Genomic DNA, 26346 nt, shown 5'->3' on the forward strand with positions numbered 1-26346 from the left:
CTGGTTCTCACAACTTAAAGAAAAAGTCAACCACTACCTTCAACAATTCTACTTCATCTTTTTCTCTATACCCAAAATAGCTCTTATGCATTAAACGAAAAACACGACATAATCCACCAGCTTGAGTATGGCTTTCAGCCCCTTCCCCAAGCAATGAAACACGTGCTCACCTCTGTATTCGATGTAATTGAGGTAATTTCGCTCCATTTAGCCCGTTTGTTGGTTCTAGAAGCCTTCTCATCGGCATATTTGCCAAAATTGGGAATTCACAATTCCCAACAGCACCACAATTCAGCCCCGGGCAAATTTTTGACTAAAATCAAAGTATTCAGAGTCGAAATATGTGACTGGAGCGATCTATTTGGCGGTTTCTGGTAGAGAGGTCCGAATAGCCTTGGGCGATCCACAACTTTTAGCTTAAGGTGTAATAAATTACACGCCAAGTTAGCACATACGGGGTACGCGGATACGCGGATACAAAATACTTCGGTATGTAAATACAAGCGGCGTGAAATCGTTTCATTTCGGTAAATTACAAGTTGTGTAATATTAAAAACTATTACATTACTGTAAATCTAATTATTACTACTAATACAGGAACAGGGATAAGACGTTCAGAGCTGTATTCTGTAGTCAAGCTCCAGCTTCTAATTTGGGTCTATTGATATTCAGCTGACCAGGCTGACTTTTTACAATAGCTCAATACGTAGTCTTTGGAAGCACTGGAAGGGCCTAAAGGTCCTAAATGATAGGGTCGTGACTTACTCATGATTTTTGTTTTGTTGTTGCAGTCTTTGGAGTTCAACTGCAAAAGTCACTGTCAAGGAGAGCTTTCTGATCGCTAAGTTCTACGAAGTATTCTCTGCTATTCATCTGAAGGAAGTAGCATAATGTCGGAACTAGCACTCTCAAATTGGCTGCCCGTAGACATCGATACTCTGATACAGACTGCCAAAGATGCTGTCCCAGAAAGTATCACTGTCAACGGAGTTCTTGTCGGGGCAGGGTTACTCTTTTTGTTACTCAATGTGAAAGGTCTCCCTGGAGCGTGGCATGTAAGTATCAGACAAACTTCTTCAGCGCTCCACAATTGCCATTAAAGTAGCAAGTCTAACATGAATCAACATTACAGGCCCGCCTCTTCAAAGGCCTATTCACCCACGTCGTTGTCGGACGCAGCAAGACACTATCTCCTATGCTCGACGCATCCACCGGCCATCCTCGTCTCTTCAGCTATTTGATCACATTTTGTTCAACTCCACTTCTTGACTGTGACTACAACCTTCACAAATCCAACAGCACCTTCTTCTCCGACGTGGACATCAACCGCACCCAGCTCATGTGCTCCCTATTCAAACATGTCATCTCAAAATCGTGGCTCATATCAAAGCGCAATAAGCCTCTTCTCATGGCTCTTGGAGGAACCTCATGTATCTTCAAGCGCGAAATCAAACCTCTGCAAAAATTTGAGATTTGGTCAAGGGTCCTTGCCTGGGATGAGAAGTGGGTATATGTCGTTAGCTACTTCGTAAGGGCTGGAACGAAAAAGAAGAGCAAGAAATCAGTGTCAGAAAATGGTAAAGCTGCTGAGCAACCTGATGACAATGGGGTTCTCGCATCCTGTATTGCGAGATATGTGTTCAAGGACGGTCGAATTACTGTGAAGCCAAAGTTAGCTCTACAGGACTGCGGGTTGATTCCCGAGGAGTCGGATGAAAACAACAGCGGTCCATGGTCAAAGGCAGACTTTGAAAAGGAACGTGTAGAGGCGATAAAAGTGGCTAAGAAGTTCACGGAATTGGAGGTTCTTCCCCAGGTATTTGATGCAGCCGATGCCACTATAATGGGGAGTTACAAAGACTTGTAGACGGACCTTTCAAGGCCCGGTAGATTCTCGAATGTTTATGTATGGGTTTAGAGAATGAATAGAAGGGAATTACTTAGAAATAGAATACTTTCAATATAGATATCAAAACTCTGACCAGCACGTCCGCTACATACAAGCTCGCATTACTTCTCATAGTCACTAGTATGCACAGTCTCCAAAGCAGAGACTTCTATCAAATTTGCGTTCCAGATTCCCTGTTACGTTCTTATCAGCACATGGGCCCAAATCCAATTGATATGTATGTATACTAACCTTCAAGCTAGTTTCATGAAGCCGAACAGCGTTTTTTACATGCTCCTCACTCGGTGCCTGGCATGCAAAGCAAACCCCAATTGGTGTCAACCCTGAAGGGGCCATCATTTCTCCAGAGAAAGTCACTACAATCTGATCATCCTGGAAGCTCAGATTTTCTGCTTCTTCTGTAGGCGCAACAGCCCAAGGATTATTCCAAACCACGGCAAAGCTATATAGAACTTTCGTTAGGACTGATCTCGACATACACGACTACTTTAAACCCCTCGGAGTCCACACTTACTATTCTTGTAAATTTTTTCCATGTTGCGAGGTGGCCATTGCCCTAGTCAGAGTAGGAGCATTGACAAAAGCATTAGGAAGTCGCCCTAAAAGACTAAGCCTACCAGCTTGAGCTCGAGTTGGCCGTGTTAAAGCCAGTGGGCGGGTAGAGCCCAAGAATTTAGAAGCAAGGAATGTAGCTTTCGAAGACATTTCGCTTGGATTGTTAAGCTGTCTTCTGTCACCTTGAAGAAAATTATAAAGCAAGGCAAAATGCCGATCTTGATGCAATTAGACAAATAATACGAGTCGATGGTGTAGAGTGGGGTGCCAAGGTATTTGAACCTCTTCGCAGCCCCCAATTATCCGCTAGCTCTAATAGATCAGTACGCTGTTCGTATTCTAATAATATGCTTCTACAGCCTCACGAGAAATTTTCTTGGCACCGATTTTTGGCGTTCTGGGAATAGCTTCATATTTTGCCAAAAGAACCAAAAACATCTTGGCCGGCAACGAGCGGATATTAATTTTTCTTGCGCAATGGTACATATGGAAAATTATCTCTTTTTTCTTCTCGTCTTTTTTCCCCTCCATATACTTAGAAGTTGGAATACTTCTGATAAAATTTTACGAAAACTGAATAAGATGGCGCAGCTGCTTAGACAGATTAATAATAATTAACGCTTCGCAATATACCTTCGAAAATCTCACCTTCACGTCGAAGTCAGGGGTTGAGAGGCCTAGACTCAAGCCAGTCGCTCAGCTTGCCAAACTCTCCCAGTGTCTATTCTCTCTTTTTTCTTATTCGTTCAAAGTCTTTCACCGAATTCTTATTACCCAAATTCATTACTAAATGAAAATAATTACGAAATCATCCACGTGTGCTTACGACGCACTCCTAACAGACTATAACCCATACGAACCTGTCATTATGTGCTAAAGGACCAGAAGTCATGACTCATGAATGACGACGGGCTCTAGCTTCGAATTCCTCCGGGCCTTCCGGGCCAAAACTCGTGTTTGTATAACCCTGAGACACATGGCCGGCGAATTTAGCTTGATTTCGTGCTGATCTCAGTCAGCTCAGATGCCCAAGGCTCTAAGCAATCCTTCGCGAATTCTTCTAGCCATCCGCCCCTGCAAGTGGGGACACTTTCCTACACTATATTTGTTTTGTGGGGCCCCACCTTGCTAGCCGCCTTATACTTCGTATATATCGAGCCTTGCAAGACTGTAACATGTAATGGCTGTCATTTGATAGGAAACGGCGCCAAATACGATACATACGCCACTTATTTAGCTCAATACCATATAAGTGGAGCCATGTAACGCTAGATTCAACGAAGTAAAGTTGTGAAAACAGTATTACCAGTGGGGCAGAATTAGGGCACGCCGAGTCCCTGTGGAGCTAGTGTTTACGCGCAACCCTTACCTTAAAAGGGACATCGTATGATCCAATGACGTGAGGCGCAGGAGGTAAGCATAAAAGATCCACAAAGTATTATCGGGGCTTTTCCTCCCGAGAAATAGAGAATTAACCTTTCGATTGTGGGGGTTGAGATCTGAGTCCTTCCTATATTGGTAAAAGACACTGCATTCGCCCTAAGGTGTCTTTCTGGGGCGGCAATTTGAAACAATCCAACAAGCCGTCAAGACGGCTTGTTGGATGTCATTAGAATCATAAATTCATGATTACTATTCAATTAATATAGGGCCATGACTATTACAGATTTAGTGTCATGTTGCGCCGAAAACAAATGTGTGGAAGGATTCACAATCCGAGAAGAAAATCCTTCCCCAAGCCCCCAATCAAATCCATAAAATGGGTCTTTTGAAAAGAACATAGCCAGGTTCCTAAACTAGACTAATAGAACGCAATGGTCTATACTCGGGTCCAGATGCTCTGCTAGCCTCCGCTACCGGGGCTGGCTTATACCTGGCTGCATCTGTGGCAATTGGAGCCGAGCATGTCTACATTTCATGTCTGATGTTGACGTAAATTTAGCGTGTATATCGAAAACTATCACCGATGAATATTAACTCAATGTGGAAGCAATTGTAGATCTCTAGAAATAATATTACGTTACTGCGTAATGTCACGTGATACACTGGATATGATACTAATTTAGGGCTTAGGGCTTGGTGGGGTTTGACGCGTCGGCGACGCGTCTTCCCGCGCCGACAGGAATCAAGATAGACACGCAATTGTCAAGAATACTGCCACGTCTCTCGAAACAAACAACATGCCACATTCAGTGTCTTCAAACGACTCTGCGCCTCGTGATGGCGATGAGGAAATGCTGCCAGATGCTCCGCCAGCAGCTGAAAACGTAGATACAGCAGAGGGACAATCCTCCGAAACCAACGACAACAAGACGGAAGGAAACGTGAAACTCGAGGACTTATTCGCCGAAGATGATGATGACGATGAATTTCCAGCATCCAGCACGGTAGATGTCAAGATGGCGAGCTCGCCGCCTCCAGTGCAAGCAGCGTATGACTCCGTTAAAAAAAGAACTCGCGTACAAATAAAACAATCGCTGATCTAGGTTCTGACCCAAACAGTCCCGTTAAAGCTCATTCCGGAATCGATGAAGAGACCATGCTTGCTTTCTACCAGCGCCTATTTCCGTTTAGACACATGTTCCAATGGCTAAATCATGGAATCATGCCATCTCCCGATATGACCAACAGAGAATTCGCGGTGTTCCTTCAAAATGAAGCTGTTCTCCGATATCAGTCATACGCAACCGCAGAGCTGTATGTTTATTTATAATCAATCCGTCATTTAAAACAACATTATACTAATTAGGCACAGCTTCCGCAAGGAAATTCTCAGATTAAACCCCACTCGTTTCGAAATTGGGCCAGTATATAGCACAAACCCACGAGATCGCAAAAGCCGACCTGGCATACAAATGAAACCGGTGGCCAAAGAACTAGTTTTTGATATTGATATGACAGATTATGATGACGTGCGAACATGCTGCTCGAAAGCTGAAATTTGTCACAAGTGCTGGGCCTTTATTACCATGGCAATCAAAGTCATTGATAATGCGCTACGAGAGGACTTTGGCTTTGAGCATATCCTATGGGTATATTCAGGTCGTCGTGGTGCCCACGCCTGGGTAGGTGATCTGAAAGCCCGCCAGCTTTCAGATGATAGGCGAAAAGCCCTCGCAGGCTATTTGGAAGTAGTCAAGGGTAACGACAAAAGTGGAAAACGTGTGAACGTGAGGCGACCATTACATCCTCACCTTGCTCGAAGCATCAAGCTTCTCGAGCCCCACTTTAACCAAACGACGCTTATCGACCAAGACATTTTCGTTGGAGAGCAACAAGCGGAGCGTATACTGTCCCTAATTCCAGACAAGAAACTCGCCGACGCACTACGAAGAAAATGGGACTCAATGCCGGACCGAGCTAGCACTAGTAAATGGAATGACATTGTCACGCTTGCCAAAACGATATCCGGACTAGATGCGAAAGCACTCAAAGACGCACGAATAGACATTGTGCTCGAATACACGTACCCACGACTAGATGCCGAAGTCAGCAAGAAAATGATTCACTTGCTAAAAAGCCCGTTCGTTGTTCACCCTGGTACAGGACGGATTTGTGTTCCTATCGATGGGCGTGCTATCGAAGAGTTTGATCCACTCGCTGTTCCCACTGTGACTGAGTTGCTCAATGAGATTGATGAATATGACGCCAAAAACCCAGAGGGACCAGTTCCTTCAGCTTCAGATCCCGCGGCCGAAGTAGGCAGTGTTCCCGATAGAAGGATGCAAGACTACGAAAAGACGCGACTTAAGCCGTACGTTGATTACTTCCGATCTTTCGTTGCCAACCTCATACAAGATGAGCGATCTGGCAAACGAGAACGTGGCGAAGAGCCAACCACTAAGACTACAACAACAACTGATGCAATGGAGTTTTGATCTACATGTATAGTTATAGTTAAGCGTCATTTTTAGGACTTTGGATTGTTCGGTTACTTTATTTACACCATGGCTGAGGAACGGTGTTGGCGCTGTGGATTTCTTTTACCTCTGCCTCACAGTTTGGTATTGTTATTACGTGAAATGATTCTAGAGAACATTTGAACATTAACATTATATATCAATAATCTACATAGGGATGGGAGACAGATCAGTTCATTAATGTGCGTTTCCCAACCGAACATATGCGAGCCCGTGGTCGACAAATAAAATTTTCGATACCATCGGATATTAATTCATCGGGCAAAGGCAAGAACTTAAAATGCCACATCAAAAGAACCAGAAGCACGCGCACGTTAAGCTGACCCGATCTCTTCCCAAAGCAGCCTCGTGGGCCCAATGAGAACAACATCTGCGGGGCTGCTCCACGATCAACACACTCCTTGCCACTTTTAACTAGCCATCGCTCTAGACAAAACATGTCCATGTCCCACTGCTTTTTTTCGCCCTTAGTCGAGCGGCAGCTTTCAGTTCGTTTGTTCTCGTCAATTGTAAAACCCGGGGATGTGAATCCAGGGCCGTTAATGGACAAGAGTACATCGGTTCCTTTAGGAATGACATGACCCAGAACTACAGTGTCTTCAGTAGCAGTACGAACATGCGAGGGAATAGTCCCTGCCATTCGAAAGATTTCTTCGCTGACCGCGTCCAAATATGGAATACGAGTGCTAGTGATCTCTTGTATCAAAAGTTTACGAGATTCTTTTGTGGCAGTAACAAAGGCATCCCGCAAGGATGTTCTTAACTGAGATTGAGCCCTCTGGTTTTCCGATAGGAACTTGATTGCCCCCATCATTGTCGACCCACAACGCCTCAAGTGACGAAACCGTACAGCCGTCTTACAGTTAGTTTTCGGAATTCAAGAAGCAGAACATGAATAGACATACCTCGTCGAAGATAACCCTATTTTTGTAATCCGGAGCTCTCTTTCCTTCCCAGCCATTTGTAATTTCACGGCGGACGATATCATCCATAGCTTATGTAGATGTCTGCTCGGCATTTGGACCACTGAAACATTGTGATGCCCAGTCTAATTGCTGTGATATCATAGTCTCCTCCAAGGCTTTTTCCTGTCGCATGTGGGGCAATAGCCTCAGACACCTGTGGTGCAGTCGAAGGAATGGAGATTCCGTGCATACGACCATGCTTTGTGTGAGGGTGGCGAATGCCTCGATTAAGGAGGGCCGTTGCACACGGGGAAATTCCAGACGTGGGGGCTGACGGGGAAGCACCATCAAGGCTAGCGATACCTCAAAGAACGTTGAGCAGTGCGGCAGTCGCACCGTCCAAACGAGAAAGCCCAAATGTGAATACGGAAATAGCATCCAACAATGCCTCGATGACGTCGTCTCTTGTCTCGAATGAGTGGCCGTTGGCAAGGACGACCTTCCAGAACTCTATTAGCGTCTCAGTTGCCGAGTAGATCTGGGGGACCAGTACCTGGAAAGACGAATCAGTCAGCAACTTCTAACAATTATCTACTAGAACGCTTCTTACATCATTGACGAATTGGGGAGGCATTGTCCCTTGTATGAGTCTCTTATTAACAGGAAACCTCTCATCCGTCGAACTCAATGCTATATGATGTAGCGGCATGACCCCATTAGAGATATCGCTGAAGTACCGGGACCGGTCAAACTCCTTGGTCCGCTGCGTTAAATTGTCCTGGGCTTCCCTATAATCAGTGATGTTGACCCATGGTTTCGAGAGCAGCTTGATGAAGAGCTGCACTATAGGTGAGTCCAATGTGATATTCTGCCGACACACCCATGGGAAAGCTTCTTTATTACTCGAAAAATGGCGAATCAGGGCAGGAATATCGCCGAGAGCGGTTTTCGCAGCTTGGATGTTGTACGGAATTGGGTTGGGGAGAGCCCGTCGATTGAGAATGAACAATAGGACGGGCAGCAATCCTATGAGTAAAAAGCCCCTTTCCTAGCCAGCAAGGTGATGATCCATCATGAATATGTGCCAAGCCATTTGCAGATTTCACATGTAGTGCTACAGCAGAAACGTTCCCTAGAGATGGTTGACGTATTGTCTTTATCTGCAAGAAGCGGCCTCCGCCCTTGAGTTACCAGCTTCTATCGTCGCAAGAAAATGCAATGATGCAGCAAAGAGAATAATCATGGTAACACTAGAAAGGTAGTATTTAATATGTCAGGAGCTTCGCTTAAGCAATATACATCCTACAAGATGCAGGACCCAGCCTTGATCTAAAATCAAACCGTAAACTGAAAGGACGGTGGTCAGGCGTAGAAGAGGAACAATCCCAAGAACAAAGAGACGTGACCATCGACTGAGCTTGTGGATATCGTTCAGTGTCACGTGCCTTGGTCGGAACTTTTGTGCGGAAGGAACCCTGCAGGAAGATGGGGAGGTCGCGACCCATGGCGGGCGGTGCATCCAGCCACTCATATTCGTTTCTTTCCCCTCACAGATAACCTAAATCCTTCCTGTACGGGTAGGATCTACAATTTCGTCGATCTTGCAGATGAAACTATTTGGCTTGAAGATATATCTATGTACAGATAATATGAAAAAAAAAACTCGCAAAAAAACCATGTCACGCAAATCCTGAACGCGATGATGACCCCAGACTGCCGAAATGCCCACTCATGAACAACCACACGCCAATACACACCGAGAGCCTAATGTTTATCAAGAATCACCAGTCTCTCTCTACTCGCTGCCTCTTGGTCAGAATCCTTGGTGGTGTAGAAGATCACGGCATGTGTCTGGTCGTCTGCAACCTTCATAAAAACATTCTGTGCCCGCGACATGTTTGAAATATAGACTATGCTACCAGGCATAGGTGCCTTTCCTACTTTGGATAATCGTCGTATCTCAGCCTCTGTCTCAATCGCCAGCAACTGTCGACCCAGAATGGCTATCAAGTTGGAATCCCACAACCCCTCTCGATGCGGCCAGGTGTCGAGAAGCTTCAAGGCTCGCTGACGAGTAGTGGCTTTCGGGCACTTGCTGCAGACATATGCGAGTGACGGAATGATTCCCGTATCTAATGACAAAGTTGGAAGACACCTGGGGTCCAGGCCGCATTCCTCCATCATACTATGCGTAATCTGTTCGGCCAAGTCGATGATCTCCTCACATGCGTCAAGATGCGCATCGCTATTCAAGGTCTCGTCGTCGTCCAGATATGTCTCCAGCAAAACGGACAAGGACATATGCTGCAAAAGGACCAAGTCAAACCCTCGCTTTTCTCGGGTGCCCCTCAGCTGTAGAGATCTCTTCGATTGGTTGAGTCGTGTCAGATACTGATTCAGCTGAATCGTTAATTTTACTCGCTCCTTTTCCAGATCCAGGGGACAACCGTGCATCAGCTCAATTTCAGTAGATGATAACTTGCGGTACCGAATGAAGGAGAAAACGCCATATGAAAGACTGTCGATTTCGCTACGTGCTTCTGAAAGAGTGTGAAACTGACGGAGATCATTCTCTCGGAAGACTGCTTCATCTATAGAAATAGGCTTGAAATAAGGTGCTTTCGTGCCAAAAAATGCAGCTTGGCAATCCAAACGTGCCATTGCTTCGGCAAGAGATACATCAATATCTTCGTTTTTGCATGATCCTTCCTTGCTCCGGCTGCCGTGCACAATTGAAAGGCCGTTTTGGAGATGCAAAAAAGCAGGATCGTACCGGCCACGGAGAAGCTCAAAGAGAACGAATAACAGGCAGCATGTCAATAACACGCCTCGCAACTCCGAATCCTGAATGGATTGGCGTCTATTCAGAGCAGACAGGGCTCGTCCGTACTGTTCGAGCGCAAACCGGTGGCGGTTGTTGCCCAGGTCCTCCCGCGACAACGGTGTTCCACGTACCTCCAGGTCCTCATGCAGTGTACTCACAGCTATTACCGCATGGATCACTGCTGGCTCAGCATGGCTCATGGGCAGAACAAGCTTGCTCCAAAGAGAGGAGTCGAAAACCCATGCCATCTTTGGAACAGTAGACAGCTGGAAGAAACTGACTGCCCTTGATTCATCGGCATTTTTTCCCACAAGAGCACTCGCGTGCAGTTGTTGTAAAGTAAGTGATGGGATCATGATGTCAATACGCCGATTTGTTTCTTGGGTTGGGCGTTTGATGCGATTCGCATCATACCCTTCACATTTCCAACCGGCAGAAGTACAGTTCTGACACGCCCCCGGCGTCTCATCACACTTCACATGCCGAGCCCTGAATCTGTGTCAGCTGCAGATGCCAGAACACAGCAATTTGACTGTCACTTACCGACAAGTCCGACAACCCGTGCGAGATCGCCTCGTGAATCTCTTTTGCCGTGGCTTGTCTGATGCCATTTTCATTCTCAGTCGTTCAATACGTATCCGTACCAAAAGGCCAGTTGGGAAACCAAGCGTTCAGTCGTCAGTCATGTTATGGTACGGGAGCTCACTGGGGAGGGGATCAGTAGCGTAAAAGTATGTCTGCTGGCTGGGGAAAGCCGTTTATCGCGTCCTTGAAGGGAACTATCACGGCTAGTTGGCTTCATGCACCAGAAGAATACTCTAACGAAGGGCTAGTAAGCCAGTGAGTGTCTCCATACAAGATTCGGTATTATTAAGAATGCCCGCCGCAATTTTTGAATCGTTGGTGCCTTCAGGCCGGGTGGAGCTGACTCAGACCTGAGACCAAAGCGAGGTTAGCCGCCCAGCTACGTAATGGCCCCGGGGCGGCCCAGTGGGGGCCGCGAGTCAGAATTTCGAAGCCAGCCAGAAGCCCCCTCAGGCTCCAAGGCTCCCAGGCTCCCGGGCTTGCCGCCGAAATCGGTCCTTGAAACTATACTAAGAGAGACATGGGGCCAAGGAACGATCCCTTTTTGGTACGGTGGGGAAATTCAACCGATGGCTCGATCAGATAAGATTGATAATTTGCGCGGCCAGAGAAGAGGTCGCTCCGCAAGCTCCGACGGCCTCAACACGCGATGCAGCTCTGTCTTCTCTTTGGAATATCGGCCGTTCTGCTGTCTCATTATGTCCGTGCAGCAAGCGTTATCTCAGAGAACGAGCGGTGTGTGACCGCCGTCTATACGGGGCTCGATTATGTCTCGTTCGCGGGTGAGCCGGCATATGGACTATGGGAGAACCGATGCCAGAATCCACTCAAAGTCGCGTCAATATATGCAGCAGCTGAGAAATATTGCGGTGAGACTGAGCAGACGGCCGGGTTTGCCAAATTGGATATATTTTGTCTGGATCTTGCTTATATGAAATTTCTGCCGAGAGAAAATGTGGCTGAAAATCTGACTAAAGAGAGTGTTGAGATGATGAGAGTTGTACGATTTCAAGAAGTATCTCGTTCTGAGCGTATCAATTATCCAGTTTTGTTGTCACCTGCCTACTTTGACAGGACATTTCGCACTATCGTAAGCGCCGCTACTTATGGTGGATTAAAAACAGGACAGATATTGACAAGAGTTCTAGGATACATGGCAAATCGAGACTTGGGCGCATCAGGCCTACGGGTAAGTTTATTTTAAATTTTTAGATTCGAGTACACCTACTAATTTTTGGCTCCGTCAGCTACTTTGGCTATCTATACTGGGCTAGTGTTCTCTTGGTAGGAATGATGCACCGATTGTTACAACATTCGCACCGAGTCCAGTCAACATTTGCAAGACTTTCTTCGTTTGCTTTTGGCAAAATGATTTGCAGGGCATACCAATGGGTCCATACGTATTTGATCATCGCATTCCCGCTCAAGTCACCAAGCCGAAAGGTCCTTTGTTTCGACTTGCCAACGCGAATAGATACAATCATCATCCTCGGATTCTGGCTGCTAACTATTCTCTTGACATCTATTACATATCCTCTCTCCACTGATAATATATAGTATGTATGCTACCCCAAAAAGACATAGATAGAACTAACTTGACTATTCCCACTAGTTGGCCAAACCCAACAAGACAACTACTTCGGTATGTAGCCGATAGGACAGGCATTATGGCTTTTGCGAATCTACCATTGCTCTGGATATTTGCAGGAAGAAACAATATTTTCCTATGGGCGACAGGTTGGAGTTTTGCCACATTTAACCTTTTCCATCGCCATGTTGCATGGATCGCTACAGCACAGGCAGTAGTTCATACCCTTGCGTATTTGATATTGTTTGATCAAAGTAAGATGATTGAAGCTTATAAAGGTATCACACGCTGACTTTTTGCAGCATCTTCGAATAAACTTCGGAAACAAGTTTCTAAAACTTACATAATTTGGGGTGCGACGGTGAGTTACTCCTCGACAGAGTTTCCTTGTGACAACATCCGCTTTCCACATACTAATTAAAATACAGGCTACGGTCGCAATGGTAATGGTCTTACCATCGGCTATTAAATGGATTCGAAATAAGTCGTATGAATTTTTCCTTCTCGTTCATATAGTGCTATCCGTCGTTACAATAGTTGGTTGTTTCTAGTATGCAGTCCGCCCTAAAACCCCTTTGAACACGAACTAATCTGCACGAATCAGTCACATCATTATCTTTGAAGACGAAGGCTACGAGTATTACCTCTGGCCCGTAGTAGCCATCTGGTGTTCTGACAGAATTCTCCGTCTGATCCGCATGATTTATTGCAATTTCTACGCCCACTGCCGTCGAGCAAAGCTTAAATGCACCAGCAGCACCGCACTGTATGATAAAACGTCGAATGTCATCAGATTGGAAGTAATTCCAGGCTCTTCATCCTTTCAACCAACTGCCTCCAGCTACTACTATTTATATCAACCTTTCCGCTTTCGAGGCTGGGAAAACCATCCCTTCACCCTGGGCTCGTGGAAATACATAGACAACGGAGAACTTGAATCTCGAAACAAACAACAAGCTCTAAACCCAGACGAATCGACCGATGGTTCCCAAATCCCTCTCCTCTCATCATCTGATCACGAGCACGAATCCCCATTGTCAAAACAGTCTGAAATAACTGTCCAACAACCAAACCTTATTTTCTGGATTCGTCCCTACGATGGATGGACGCGTTCGCTTCGAGACCAGTGTCTCAAATCAATGGACCGGACTATTCACCCAACAATCCTCCTCGAAGGACCATATGGCGAACCATTTCCTATCGACAACTATGATTCTGTTCTCCTCATAGCCGGTGGAACAGGCATTGCCTGTGCAGTCCCTTACATCAAGCAGCACAACCACCACTCCGTCATGAGCGACTACGATAAAACAGAGACTCCACGTCGCGACATCCGACTTGTATGGGCCGCCAGGGAATCATCCTTTATAATCGATGTCGCCACCCGCGAGCTACAAAACGAACTCATATCCTGCGAGGAGTTCAGCGCGTCGTTCTACTCAACATCCGCTGGTTTGAGGAACCAGCGCTTCAAGATCCCGAGCAACCACAACTTAGGTACAGCGGACATCGATCTTGACATCCAGGCTGGTAGACCTAATTTACGGGAACTTGTTCTGGAGCATGCGCGGGAGGCAAGCGATACGCAGCGTTCCGCGGTGGTTCTAGTGTCAGGTCCGACGACGATGGCAGATGAAGCGCGTGCGGCAGTGCAGCACGCGATACGTAGAGGTTATAGGAGGATTGCTTTTAAAGAGGAATCGTTCAGCTGGTAATAGAGTATAAGCATGTAGAAAGGAAGCGTTTCACGACCTTCATTGATGAAGACTAGACATAGATGGCCTAAATATATTACTTGATGGAATTAATTAAACCAAACTTCAGTATTTATGAAAAGTGCTCAAGTTTTATACGAACATATATATAAGAAGCAATTTACTTTACTATCAATTGATTATTTGTTAATTTGTCGGAGAAAGATGTGATCATTGGATAATAGATTCATTTAACAGCGATATCATTGAATTGTTTCCAACAATGCCAATAAAATAGCGCTCATAATCAGTTAATACATAATCATCGAAGTAGGCATACAAGCGACATAAATACATGAGTCTAAAATGAAATAATGTGCATCTCCAAAAATTCCCAAAACCCCGTAAGGCTTCCCAACCCAATTCTTCAAACCGTGCGTAAAATAGAAAAATCCTTGCCACCCATGCATTTCCGGAACTAGTCATGTGCCGGATAATTTTTTAAAGTTTCTTTGGTATCCCGATTAATCCTCATCGTCCGTTAATTTTGCCAGTACATCTATACTGAGAATCATAACGAGAAGGCCTATCGTCACCACCACAAAGAGTCCGAATCCAAACCAACCTAGTACCATAGCCGACGTGCCGACGCCGCTTTTGATACTCCCGTTGCCTATTGTTTGTACCATTGTACTCGCAGCGACAGAGGCTGTATGTTGCCATAACACCGACACGAGGACGAAGATGGCGGCAATACAAATGAGAGTCAAGGCGATTTGAGATACTGGTCGTGATGGAAAGGGTTTCACTTCGCGCTCCGAACCTGATGCGTCGAGCTCTTCATGCCATCCTGGGAATGTGGCGAGGAGGATAAAACAGAAAAAGGCAAGGATAATGGCCACGATTCTGTACGAGTTGTTAGTTTTTATTCATAGCCTGGGACAGAGCGTGGTACTCACATCAAGTATGGGAAAACAACCGTGTCCTTGAACATCGATGCCACCCAAATCAAATTGAAAGGATCTTGATCCACCGTTACTATCTCCGCCAGCGCTGTTGCGTTGGCATTGCAAATAAATGATCCACCGTCAGGCTGAATGCAGATTCCAAAGAACCCCACTCTAACTTCCATGTGCGCACCAACAACGATGTTGGCAATGGCCGTTGTCATTCCAGGGTCTACCTGGGCTGGATCAAATGTCGGTGCATACTTTTCATAATATATCGAAATGAGGAAAATGGAAGGTATTTGAGGAGAAGATGAGGAGCATCCGGCTAGTAGAAGGGCTAGAGAAGTCAAGGTCAGCCACATAGTTCCGTTGACGCTAATGTGAGGATATGATAAAACACTTACAGAGAAGAATAACGGATAGAGCGATGAGTATCATGAGAACATGGTGGTACCCCACCATCTGCACGAATCCTACCATACAAAGTCAGTTTGGCCTGTTTCTGTGAAGGACAGTGGCATGCGGTGCTTACTCGACCATGCTCCGGAAAAGTTTATCGACGGCATGGTTGGCAATCACTGACGAAAGCCTTTATATGTCCTATTCCTTCCTAGCACCGCTTGACCTCACTTCTCGACCTCCGAGAAGGAGTCTGTTCTTGCACGATAGCTCCGCGCAGTACGGAAGCCTTTTCTCGCTCTGAACCGATGCCAAATAGGAATGTGAAATCGATCGATATCCACGTGTCTTGATAGAGTTGACGGCAGCGCTTCAGGAATGTGGGCTGCCTGGAATGCCGGAAGAAGCTTGATTTAAAACGTCCACAGAGACTGCGGGTCGTAAACGATGATTTAAATGCCGGTCGATCCTGAACCAAGAAGTGGAAAACCAGTTAGAGTGGAACAACAATCTGGGTAATGTATATAATGGTGCGGTTTGGGTGAAGGAGCAGAGTTGATGTAGAGGTAAAGTTGCAGGAAAAGAAGAGAAACCGTAGCTTCATTCAAGACAAGCGTTTTTTCCCTTTCTCCACGTCACGAATTGACACTAACGAGTGAAAGTTTGTGCCTGATGCCAAATCACCATAGTCGCAGCTGGTTAGAAAAGCAAAATTGAGAGGTCGGACAAATAGGCAGCGCAAATGTAATGTCTAGACAGCGATGTTCTGGTGGCTGGTGTTGAAGTCGCAGAGACGTAGAGGGTGGCTGGGCCAACGAGCATTGTTGACACTGCCCGTTGCTGGGGAACGCGGCTTTCACCGCCTGGCAGAACAGGGCGAATCGACGTAACGTGGGAATGGGCTAGGTGGGAAGCGGCATAGCGCGACCCATCAGGTGGGGCGGATGCCATGCGGCCCGAAACTGCTAAAGCTTAGTGTCTCCAGCGCAACGGTTGGCCCAGACAAGCTCTCCTCCTTTGTCTCCGTCTTCATCTCGATGGAGTAATCAAAGAGAATGGGAAGTCACTTCATTCAAAAATCTACTCTAAACGCCGGTATCCAATACAAATTCATCCAATGGAGAACCTAAACACTCCCGTGTCGCCAATCAATTGGACCCAGAAATGATGCCAATAATTAATATGCCAATATGCAACAGCGCCTGTACGATGCGTTAAGAGATAATCTTCAGATAATCCTACCCCGGTATAAAGGAAAAACGTTGGAGGTTGAGCTTTAGCGTCGCGCTCTCTTGAGGGCTTTCTTCTGCATCCTCGTCGCTATCAGGCACTATTTGGTCTTCGCTTCCGTGGGAGTTCCTTAAAGCCGATACGGCCTCAGGCTGCATCTCTCTTCCAAAATCTGACTCGTATCCAGAGTCACGGGAGGTGCTGTTGAGCATCTTTCGCACCGAGAAGTTGTCCATTGATTTGGATCTGGATAGCGCGTTCTGGCCAAGCCTTTGTAATGGTGTGAATCGTCGATGGAGAGAGCTACCGCGATTAAGACTTCGTCCGGGGCACACCGCCGCAGCTTGAACTGTTGGTGTCGTAGTCCTTGACGATGCCATTCTTTTTTCCTCGGCGGAAGCTGAGAAAACATCCGGCCCTTTATCAGAGCCTGAAAACACAAATTTGGAAAGTAATGACGCGTTTTGTCTTTTTACGTGTTTCTCGAGCACTTCGCGGAATAGCTCCGGTTCAGTATCAATACTTACTGGCCGAGGGCCTAGTTTCATACTGTCTTTTTGTTCGTCCACAATTTCACCATCATTCTGACTAGAGTCTGTTTTTTCCGTATCTAGCTCTGCTTGCGTGCACGCATCAACCTGTACTGGAGAAGTCGCAATCGTATCTTGGGAATCATTGTCTGTAACAACTTTGGAGGGTGTTGATTTAAGCACATCTGCAGGGGCAGATGATTCCGCAATTTGAGACATGATGTCCTCAGCTATGTCATCCGAAAACACGCCGAATGAAGACTTTCGAGACTTCTTGACTCGTGGAACATTCGCACCGCCATCACTCGAAACCCCAAAAAATCGACTACGCGCTTCTTCAGATGGCGTCGGAAGTATCCCCTCATCGGCATCCGAGCAAAGCCTTTGGCGCTTTACGGCTGGTACAGTGGAGAGTCTTGCAGCTCGGCCTAGGAAGGATTCCCTTTGTGTGGTCCGGACTATTGGACTTTCATCAAGCCGATTTAGCGAAGCAGATGACGTAGAGCGCATCAATCCAGATCCGGGGTTGGCAGGACTGGGCAGCCATGAGTTATTTGCATGTCGTTCAAGAAGACGCTGTTGACTTGGAGATGGAGCAAGAGAATTAGGGTCGAGTTCGGCAAGCGGGACCCGCCGAGGTGTAAAAAAGGAGCTGATAGGTTTATTAGGCTTCAGATCAGCCGACGATGCCACAGTTTGTCTTCTATTTAGGCTTGGTATAGGCCTCGGTGCCAGGGATGGTTTCAGATTGATCGCGTCTTTTGTCATTGGATCCAAGTCACCACATGCAACTCCAACTGCAACTTCTGGGTCAACATCAGCGCCAATGTAGGGCATTTCATCCAGGTTCAGGCCATAATCTGGGGTAGTAAGTGCGACCAGCTTTTGTGCAGCAGGACAGAATACTCGCTGGTAAAGAAATGTATTCTCTGCTTGTTTGAAATTTTCCGCATACCCCGCAGGAACGCGATAGTTTCCTTCAAACTGCAAGACCTTCAAAACTTTCTCCACGTTTTTATACTTCCGCATGCTGCGATACGCGGTCTTAAGCCCCATTTTGGGTATATTAGGAAGATAGTCGCATCCACTGAGAATGCACATATGTCGAAAATCGGTATCAGTCCACCCAATCAAGCTGATATCTCGGCAGGCAGTGAATTCGCCGCGGTTGATCTCAATACAGTCACCATACTGGTCGAGTTTCGATAGCAGCCGTTTGGCGCCAAATACCAACAAATCGGAATCTTCAGAAATAATCCCATTGATAATTCCCTGCCGTTCAAGATACACTAATTGTGCATCTGCTTCGTATGGCGCCACAACATAGTGGATTTTCAACCGCTTTAATTCCTCGATGAGCTGCCGAGCCATGTATGGCGTAACATCCACGGCTTTTTGAAATTCTTGTTGAGCCTCTGTTGTACGACCTTTGGTGTGCAATTCTAACGCCAATTTTTTACTCTCCTCTCTCTTCTTGAAGCGATCAGCCTCGGTGCCAGATTTGCTAGGCAGATTGTCACCATCGAAAACGAGGTAAGGCGTCACCCCAAAAAACAGTAGCATGCGAATCCGGTTCAGCACGAAATCAATGTGTCTGTATATTTTAGTTATCTTGTCTCACAGGTTGCAGATGAGCTTACTTTGCAGTAGGCCTGTCCAAGGCCAAATCCATGGCACAGGCCACGGTACCTCTGTGAAGCCAGCCATAGGCGTCAACACCCAAAGTTTGGCCTTCGAATTTTTTAAGGTTACATGGTTTCTGAATAGATTTGAGCAGACCGTGCAGCCCTAAATACAAATCAGCCAACACTTCGCCATTCATCAATATACCATACCTTTGATTCCCATCGCGGGGGCCGAGTGCGGATGAGATCACCGGCAAGCGGTTTGTTTACTTAGACATCCAATACACGTAAGGTGATTGTCTAAACGCGGTATATCGAGATATAGAATAAAGGCTGTCGGAGAAGAAAAAGAGCTTGTCCAGCACTCCAAGAGAACAATCCAACAAGGGCCACCAACGCACTAACAAAGCACGAAACATGGAATGTGAAGGCTTCCAAGGCGACCACCGCTCGACGCGTGAACTAGACGCGATCCGCCAGCGCGACGGCTCTGATTGGCTTCCGCCTTTGGTACGCTAGATGGCTCTCACCGCCTTGGGCGATTCTGCTGGAGAAAAAAAAGTGCCGATAAGGTGAACGAGAATAATCAGTGTTCGGATTACCTTGAATTCCAACAAAAACACAGGTTGTTCAATACATTGGGGCTTGAACTCACCAGGAAACGATAATTCCTGGAGTAACCACGACAAAATGCCGATCAAAAATCTGAACAAAATCCAGAAAAAGCTCTCCAAGAAGCGGGGCAAGCTTAATGCTTTACATGAGGACAGCCGCAATGCAAAATCACTACGCCGCGCTGGAGCACGCGAGGATCGTATTGCACGGGTTGTAACCTCTGCAATGATAGCGCGACAAAGTTTACGTGAGTATTCATCTGCAAGTGGCTAGAAAATAAGAACCTAGCTGACTTGTAGCGCCAGTGGATCGAGTGGCGCACTTTCAAGAATGCTTGAAGGAGGCTTCAGAACCATTCACTATCGCCGACGACGAGATCGTGCAATTGATTCAGAAGTAAGCCTGCCGAGCGCCGTCCTACTTCCTCCACATGGATCCCAGAAAACATCTAACTAATCGCCGTCATCAGATGGATCAATCGAGACGATGAGGAAATTAAACAACTCCATGAGGAGCGAAGAAAGGGCCGCCCGCCGAGTAAAAGGGAGGAAAATCTCCAACAGCGCAAGACGATCGAAGAAAAAGAATACAGATCCGGGTTCTGGATGCCAGACATCGCACAACAGGAAGTACGCCAACAAATGGCACTCTGGAATGGGGAATGGTCGAGCCTCAGCTCGATGAAATTCATCAGGTTTGCGGAGGGTGGCGTGAAACAGGCTTCGACATTCCCACCGAAGGGCTTATCATGACCGTAATGACTACACATACACTCACGATTTCATAGCTGTAAATATTCAAATAATACCATGAAGCTTCCACAATGGTAGCTAACCAGTTGGTTATTTTGCATTTTACTAATTCTAATATAAGAAATATAGAAGATATAGATGATAATATTTATACTGGGCAAATAGTACATGCAAGTATTAAATCAGGAGATACTAATATACTGGATATCACACATACTACAGGTATAGACAATGTAATTTATACAAATTATGCTATTTGACTAGATTCTACCGAAAGAGGATTAGCGCCGCCCAAACTTTTTCCGGGCAGCTCACATCACCACTTTGCCGCATTGCAAGCTTCACCTGTGCTCCATATTCTTAACTCTTTTCCATCCAGACAATCTTACTTCATATCCCGAAATCTCTTCAGATCCCCAAATAAATCTTCAATATGTTGTCACTCCGTGCTTTCACTCGTTCCGCCCCACGCGCATTCTCGCGCTCCATTTCCGTTGCCGCCCGGCCAACTTTTCGCCTCCCTAGAGCTTTCTCGAGACCTTCCTCATTACAGAGCTCCATTGCAAAGTATCAACATTCCGCTTTCTCTACTGCCCGTGTGCTGCGCGAACCTGCCGGTGACGGTATGTCCCCTTGGGCACGATCGAATTTTCTCGATAGCACCGACCTTGTGTCCACTTTTCATGGCTAACGGCTGGGAACAGTTGACCTCGAACTCAATGCAAAATTGGAAGAGGAACTTGGTCATGAAAAGAACTCAGCCGAGTTGGAGGAAGCCAGTGTAGCTATCCAGTCGTTCCTCGAGAATAGTCCCTGGAAGGTGTGTTCAAAATGCCAAGCGAGAAATATCAGCATTCTGACTTGTACCGAAGGTTAAAGACGTCCCCGGAGAACAAGAAGTTGTCCTGACCCGAAAATTCGGTAATGAGAAGTATGTTTCAACATATTGATTTCACAAAAAATCTTGACTAACAAAGTTGTCGATGTATAGTATCCGCGTCACCTTCACAGTCTCCGATCTCCAGAACCTTCCTGAAGAGGAATTCGATGACCTCGCAGAGGGCGAATTCGGTGAACATTCCCCTATCAACCAAGGACAATCAGGTGAAGCTGGCGTTCACTCTGAAGACCGCGTTGCTCCCTCTGACCGAGAATTCGATGACGTTGAACCTGGCTTCCCTGCCCGCGTGAACATCTCTATCGAGAAGCCTGGCTCCGGTGCTCTTCTCATCCAGACTACCGCTCAAGACGGTATTTTCGAGATCCACGAAGTGTCACATTTCGCCAAGGCTGATCTCGCCGAGGCTCAGACTGCTGAGAAGGACTGGCTCCGCCAGAGCCTCTACAGTGGTCCTGTCTACGGAAACTTAGACGAGGATCTCCAGACCCTTTTCGACCGTTACCTGGACGAGCGTGGTTTCGATGCTGAGTTGGCCAATATCATTCCAGAATATATTACCGTCAAGGAACAAAAGGAATACACGCGTTGGCTCGAGAGTAAGTATACATCCATCAGATCTTGAGAACCGATGAACTAACCCTTTGCGTTCAGGTGTGAGAAAGTTTATTGCTGCGTAATTTCACGAACTAATCTATCATTTTTAAAACCTTCACCACTCATTGCGATTGTCATATTCACATGGATTTGTCGTGATATTCGAATATGATATCGTATACGTGTTCCTATCAAGGACATGAAATATGCGCTCGCGTGATTCCTGCTGTGTGGCTCGATTCCATTGTATTATAGACATTAATATCAAAATCTTTTTGTGTGTGTACATTAATGATCAATATTAACTTTGAAAACGCGTTATCAATTATACTCATGAAGTATACCCGACATTCTTGATATTTGATCAACATTCGAATTGTTCTTCAATTGCTATTAATCTCAATATCAATGATTCATTGTTACGTGTTACGTGGAGCCTGTAACACTCCCAGAAAATATTTGGTTGATAGATACAACCAAAAATCTCTCTAGTTAGCCTGCCGGTCTGGGAATATTAATTGATCAATTGATGTTGGACGTTATTATAGACATGAAACATTCGAATAATGAATATTTGCATTTTTTATCGATATTCAAGAGTATATATGTATATATAATTCTAGTCTCTGGCTGTTGACCTCAAATAACAGCCTTGAAAAGTCAAACAGTACGAGAAATATATTTCAATATCCCATTTAGTATATCTAAAATTGAAACATCATATCGAATAAATAAAAGAAATATTAATTTATAAATCAAAATAAGGTGAAAAGAACCGAACCAAACATTTGAAAACGATACATTAATGGTAGGAAGTGGAGACAAGTATGGAATGCTATTGGTCGGAGTTTCTAACGTTTCCGTTCTGATTAGGTGAAAATGATCCACATCAATTCAAGAAGTCTGAATCTGGCTGTGTAAATATTATTAGTTTATGTGGTAGCCATATACAAAACATATCTACCATCCACCAATCCAGGTCGTAGGTTTAGGTATGATTAGATAGCACCTACCATGAATTAAAGATTCCTTTCCATCGTGATTTGCCTCAATAGTTGAACTGCACTCAATCAGGTCGATACCTGTCTCGAGCAGATTGAACGCATCTCGCCCGTGAAGCAGAGTCATGCCGCGAGTCTTGTCTAGTAGTATGCGGACAATAGTGTTTTGAGACTCTCCCCGACTCTACTCGTGGCGAGCCTGACACGGACCGTTGACCAGAGTCTGATCTCCCATCGCCCGTAGCTGAAGACTCACTGCTCCTCACTGTGTCATCGTACTGTACGTGGCGATCCCAATCCTGAAGAGAATTATAAGGACTTCGCAGCCAGGATTGCAATTCATGTAGAAACAGCCGCGCGTTTGTCCGTCCGATGAACTCTTGTAATAGTTCTTCAGCTTGGCCGGCACTACCTTTGACGTCCACAGTGCGTAGAATGGCGATGATATACTCTAGCAGGAATTCGGCGTTGTTAGTACGACGATTTGCAAGTCGCTGCCCACCGAGCCTGCCAACGCCGTCGGACAGCGCACTGCCATCTTCGTCGCCATCAGGATTCAAGAATTCAAAGACCTGTAGTTCTCGTCTTATCCACTTGCGGGCGCGCGAGACCAGATTCTCGTCCTGTGTGAATAGCTGCGGAGTCAGTTCACGGTACTGCGATAGCCGATTAGAGCCAACGCGAAGTGAAAAGAGCTGGTGGCGATAAACATGGCGTCGGCGCGTAATGGCATCCTCATCTCCTACTGGGCGGTGCCGATAGGGACGCCTCTGAGGATGGCGCCTGTTTAGGTATGGAGAGTATCGCGGTCTGGATGGGCGAGCAACTGGCGCACCATCTACGCCTTCGGGTTTGGGAGGAAGCACATATAACTTGGGTTGTTCGGATTGTAGCTCGTATTTAACGGCGGTCACGTCTGCTTTACCTGATAAGATTGTTAGACTAAAGTGATCGAATAGAAGGGTATCTAGGTAACTCACACAAGGGGCAAGCGCGACGCTGCTGGAGCCAGCTCGCTAGACACAAGAAGTCGAAATTGTCATGCTTGCAGGGGATCGCAATGGCAGGTTCGGTGATGGAATCGAGGCAGATGACGCAAGGGTGGGCGGAGTCATCCTCGTCCTCATGTGCTACCTCTTGAAGAGTGCGTTGGAGAATATCTTGCTGCAAATTGACATCGTCAGCCATGGACGGACAACGAGACTGAAATCGGCTGGCAGTCAGGGTGCGTCCATAGTTGGAGGGAGAGATCAGACGAGAAGGAGCGAGCGTCGTGGATAATTAGATAAGACTCGGGCAGGCGGCGATAAGGCAGTCACGTTTTTTGGCTGCAGCGGCGAAGCTTGATTTTCTTGCGCTTTCCCGCTAACCGCGACTTCCTGTTCCTCTTGGTCTGACTATGACCCTGACCAATTCGCCAGCCCTGGGCACAGGGAATGCAGAACCTCCATCTAATGCCATGCTAAGATCTGCCAAAAGTGTTGTGGGTGCTCTTCGTTCTCATCGACCATCGCCGCAGATGGCATTGCCGCACCTTAACGGGTCTGCGTTTAGCGACTCACGACGACATGCGTCCCACACCATCACGAGCTTGAAACGATGGTCTATCGCTGGGAAGGAAATTCCTGGTATAGCAGGGTCCCGTGTCAATTCTTTGCTGCTGTCGTGCTAATGCTGTTCAACTAGCTGCTTCGCAGATAAAAACAATCCACGTCTATGACTTTGATAATACATGTGAATATTGCAATGTCCATTCCCGGTTAACATAGGCTAAGACTGCTCAGTGTTCTGCAGTCCGTTACCCAATCCGCAATTATGGAACGGATCAACAATAGGTTTTCTCCAGACCTACGAAAGCTTTGCAGGAGGCGGTTGGTGGCACGACCAAAATATTCTATGTGCTACCGGCGAAGGTGCCGATGTGGAAGAGACCCGAGCCTGGCAAGGGTGGTGGAACGAAAGTGTAGTACAATTGGTCGAGCTGAGTATGAAGCAAAAGGACGCTCTGACCGTTCTTCTTACTGGCCGAGGCGAGGCAAACTTTGCAGACATTGTTAAGCGAATCATCGCAAGCAGGAAGCTGGAATTCGATCTGGTCTGCTTGAAACCGGAGGTCGGGCCGAACGGTCAACAGTTTTCGACAACTATGTCATTCAAGCAATCATTTCTCGAGAGCCTGATTGTCACTTACAACCAAGCAGACGAGATCCGTGTCTACGAGGACCGTATTAAGCAGTGAGTAAGGATAACCCGCGTTTATCGATGGTGCCAATTAAATTACTTTTTGCAGCGTTAAAGAGTTCCGTGACTATTTTGAAAAAGTCAACCGAATATACTTTCAAGCTCCGAATAGCAGGAAACCTATTGTCGCTGAAGTCATACATATTGCGGAAGGTACTCGTTATCTTGACCCGGTCACCGAGGTGGCTGAGGTGCAGAATCTGATTAATGCCCACAACAGCCGTTACCATGACTCGCTGCGGAATTTGACGAAATCTTCCTATGGGAGATTGCATATTAAGCGCACTGTCTTCTACACGGGCTATCTGATTGGTAATGTGGACTCCTCACGTCTAGTATCCGAGGTGCTTCAGCCCGTATTGCCTTCTGGGTTGGTAGACAGCGGGGAGTTCAAGTATCTGGCTAATAGTATATTAATCACACCGCGTCCAGCATCCCGAACAATACTTGACAGGGTCGGTGGCATTGGCAAGAAAATCAGCTGGCAAATCACCGGTATTGGCCATTGGGACCACAAACTGTGGGCAGCACGTGTGCAACCCGTTCCTGCGAATGAAACCATCTATACCGAGAATCAGGTACCTATGATTGTGCTTGGGCTCTGTAAGGGTGCTCGTCCTGTGGATTCAGCTCGAATCCAAAACTGGCAACCCGTTGCAGCCGACAAGGCCCTTGTTGTCGAGACTACCGTAGGCGAAAGAGTCAATTTACGGGTCGAAGAAAAAGACCTTAACGAGGGCGAATGGGAGAGCCAATTTGCGAACAAAAATAATAAAAGACGTCGCCCGCACGGTCGCATGGATGACGATAACACAAATTCTGCGAGGGATTTTCGGGGTGCTAATACTTTCCAGGCGCTTTCCGAACACGGCTCCCACGGTCGTTCTCAGCAACAAGGGGGCCGTAATCAGAACGAGAGTCATCATCGAAGCCGTGGAAGAGGCGGCCGTAGCTCTGGGTCTGGTCGTGGAAGAGGTAACCCATCGCGCGGCGGGGGACGTCGTGGTCGCGGCGGCAATGCTGGGGGATCCGGCAATGGGCCAGGAGGTTATCGCTCTCTTGATGACCAACAAATGGGCGGTGATGGTGCATATGATAGCCACAACGGCCAGGGGAACCCCGGCGGCGGTATACCACTGAACTACTGATCTGGCCTCGACGTTTCCTAACCTCTTCATGGTGCAAGCAATCCATGTCTAATGACTTTATGAAATCTCTGACCTCTCTTCGTATCATGTTATATGACCCCGGTTTATTATATGGATTTATACCTTCTTTATTTTTCATGGCGTATACCCGGACAGGACGTGGATCTGGCGTTGAGAATATGGGGTAAAATACCATACTTTGAGCTGTGTGACTTTTCAAAAGTTTCCTCGGTGCAATGAAACCTAGGCCCATTTTATCGATATTGAATGAACTCGATATATCCGTCACCAGTGTATTTCATTACACCTAAAGAGCCTAGAGCTACCTTTGCATTGATACCAACCCCAGTATCCTCTAATTACATCTAATCGGCGTGGGA

At 46.5% G+C, this 26346-nt stretch overlaps 13 protein-coding genes across 13 annotated transcripts; 6 read left to right on the forward strand and 7 right to left on the reverse strand.

Annotated features, from left to right (window-relative positions):
* Positions 1-683: 683 nt before the first annotated feature.
* Positions 684-1951, forward strand: BGW36DRAFT_384000 (uncharacterized protein). The gene is made up of 2 exons (XM_046216744.1): positions 684-1055; positions 1133-1951. Exons 1-2 carry the CDS (start codon positions 891-893, stop codon positions 1865-1867), a joined length of 900 nt encoding a protein of 299 aa, XP_046069604.1. The 5' UTR covers positions 684-890; the 3' UTR covers positions 1868-1951.
* Positions 1939-2992, reverse strand: BGW36DRAFT_212908 (uncharacterized protein). Its single transcript, XM_046209943.1, has 4 exons — positions 2830-2992; positions 2424-2770; positions 2141-2351; positions 1939-2082 (listed from the first exon to the last, which is right to left on the reverse strand). Exons 2-4 carry the CDS (start codon positions 2612-2614, stop codon positions 2011-2013), a joined length of 474 nt encoding a protein of 157 aa, XP_046069605.1. The 5' UTR covers positions 2615-2770; positions 2830-2992; the 3' UTR covers positions 1939-2010.
* Positions 2993-4644: 1652 nt separating this feature from the next.
* Positions 4645-6342, forward strand: BGW36DRAFT_399147 (putative DNA primase subunit Pri1; the record flags this gene model as incomplete). Its single annotated transcript, XM_046218486.1, has 3 exons — positions 4645-4895; positions 4967-5161; positions 5220-6342. 3 exons carry the CDS (start codon positions 4645-4647, stop codon positions 6340-6342), a joined length of 1569 nt encoding a protein of 522 aa, XP_046069606.1.
* A 105-nt stretch (positions 6343-6447) lies between these two features.
* Positions 6448-7514, reverse strand: BGW36DRAFT_212944 (cytochrome P450). Its single transcript, XM_046209945.1, has 2 exons — positions 7290-7514; positions 6448-7240 (listed from the first exon to the last, which is right to left on the reverse strand). Exons 1-2 carry the CDS (start codon positions 7374-7376, stop codon positions 6554-6556), a joined length of 774 nt encoding a protein of 257 aa, XP_046069607.1. The 5' UTR covers positions 7377-7514; the 3' UTR covers positions 6448-6553.
* Positions 7515-7653: 139 nt separating this feature from the next.
* BGW36DRAFT_361763 (uncharacterized protein) lies at positions 7654-8173 on the reverse strand (the record flags this gene model as incomplete). Its single annotated transcript, XM_046214302.1, has 3 exons — positions 7654-7842; positions 7900-8132; positions 8170-8173. The coding sequence occupies 3 exons, from the start codon at positions 8171-8173 to the stop codon at positions 7654-7656; spliced, it is 426 nt and encodes a 141-aa protein (XP_046069608.1).
* Positions 8174-8936: 763 nt separating this feature from the next.
* BGW36DRAFT_212922 (uncharacterized protein) lies at positions 8937-11022 on the reverse strand. The gene is made up of 2 exons (XM_046209944.1): positions 10657-11022; positions 8937-10602 (listed from the first exon to the last, which is right to left on the reverse strand). Exons 1-2 carry the CDS (start codon positions 10728-10730, stop codon positions 9054-9056), a joined length of 1623 nt encoding a protein of 540 aa, XP_046069609.1. The 5' UTR covers positions 10731-11022; the 3' UTR covers positions 8937-9053.
* Positions 11023-11055: 33 nt separating this feature from the next.
* BGW36DRAFT_324243 (putative plasma membrane ferric-chelate reductase) lies at positions 11056-14123 on the forward strand. Its single transcript, XM_046212700.1, has 7 exons — positions 11056-11788; positions 11847-11887; positions 11946-12254; positions 12311-12540; positions 12589-12647; positions 12715-12836; positions 12891-14123. Exons 1-7 carry the CDS (start codon positions 11348-11350, stop codon positions 13999-14001), a joined length of 2313 nt encoding a protein of 770 aa, XP_046069610.1. The 5' UTR covers positions 11056-11347; the 3' UTR covers positions 14002-14123.
* An 85-nt stretch (positions 14124-14208) lies between these two features.
* On the reverse strand, positions 14209-15574 carry BGW36DRAFT_384008 (Ca2+ regulator and membrane fusion protein Fig1-domain-containing protein). The gene is made up of 4 exons (XM_046216745.1): positions 15463-15574; positions 15335-15403; positions 14940-15267; positions 14209-14886 (listed from the first exon to the last, which is right to left on the reverse strand). The coding sequence occupies exons 1-4, from the start codon at positions 15494-15496 to the stop codon at positions 14505-14507; spliced, it is 813 nt and encodes a 270-aa protein (XP_046069611.1). The 5' UTR covers positions 15497-15574; the 3' UTR covers positions 14209-14504.
* Positions 15575-16423: 849 nt separating this feature from the next.
* BGW36DRAFT_212966 (putative exonuclease) lies at positions 16424-19083 on the reverse strand. Its single transcript, XM_046209946.1, has 3 exons — positions 18925-19083; positions 18730-18877; positions 16424-18683 (listed from the first exon to the last, which is right to left on the reverse strand). The coding sequence occupies exons 1-3, from the start codon at positions 18935-18937 to the stop codon at positions 16568-16570; spliced, it is 2277 nt and encodes a 758-aa protein (XP_046069612.1). The 5' UTR covers positions 18938-19083; the 3' UTR covers positions 16424-16567.
* Positions 19029-20280, forward strand: BGW36DRAFT_212985 (translation machinery-associated protein 16). The gene is made up of 3 exons (XM_046209947.1): positions 19029-19576; positions 19635-19725; positions 19799-20280. The coding sequence occupies exons 1-3, from the start codon at positions 19405-19407 to the stop codon at positions 20079-20081; spliced, it is 546 nt and encodes a 181-aa protein (XP_046069613.1). The 5' UTR covers positions 19029-19404; the 3' UTR covers positions 20082-20280.
* A 145-nt stretch (positions 20281-20425) lies between these two features.
* BGW36DRAFT_384019 (regulatory protein SUAPRGA1) lies at positions 20426-22080 on the forward strand. Its single transcript, XM_046216746.1, has 5 exons — positions 20426-20704; positions 20786-20901; positions 20954-21012; positions 21073-21578; positions 21634-22080. The coding sequence occupies exons 1-5, from the start codon at positions 20515-20517 to the stop codon at positions 21657-21659; spliced, it is 897 nt and encodes a 298-aa protein (XP_046069614.1). The 5' UTR covers positions 20426-20514; the 3' UTR covers positions 21660-22080.
* Positions 22081-22152: 72 nt separating this feature from the next.
* BGW36DRAFT_345840 (RING finger domain protein) lies at positions 22153-23916 on the reverse strand. The gene is made up of 2 exons (XM_046213209.1): positions 23558-23916; positions 22153-23502 (listed from the first exon to the last, which is right to left on the reverse strand). The coding sequence occupies exons 1-2, from the start codon at positions 23763-23765 to the stop codon at positions 22643-22645; spliced, it is 1068 nt and encodes a 355-aa protein (XP_046069615.1). The 5' UTR covers positions 23766-23916; the 3' UTR covers positions 22153-22642.
* A 120-nt stretch (positions 23917-24036) lies between these two features.
* Positions 24037-25966, forward strand: BGW36DRAFT_301357 (uncharacterized protein; the record flags this gene model as incomplete). The annotated part of the gene is made up of 4 exons (XM_046211681.1): positions 24037-24205; positions 24264-24311; positions 24362-24812; positions 24868-25966. The coding sequence occupies 4 exons, from the start codon at positions 24037-24039 to the stop codon at positions 25964-25966; spliced, it is 1767 nt and encodes a 588-aa protein (XP_046069616.1).
* Between the last annotated feature and the right edge of the window lie 380 nt (positions 25967-26346).

This window comes from Talaromyces proteolyticus, assembly GCF_021365285.1.
Source record: "Talaromyces proteolyticus strain PMI_201 chromosome Unknown BGW36scaffold_9, whole genome shotgun sequence".
Lineage (NCBI taxonomy): Eukaryota > Fungi > Ascomycota > Eurotiomycetes > Eurotiales > Trichocomaceae > Talaromyces > Talaromyces proteolyticus.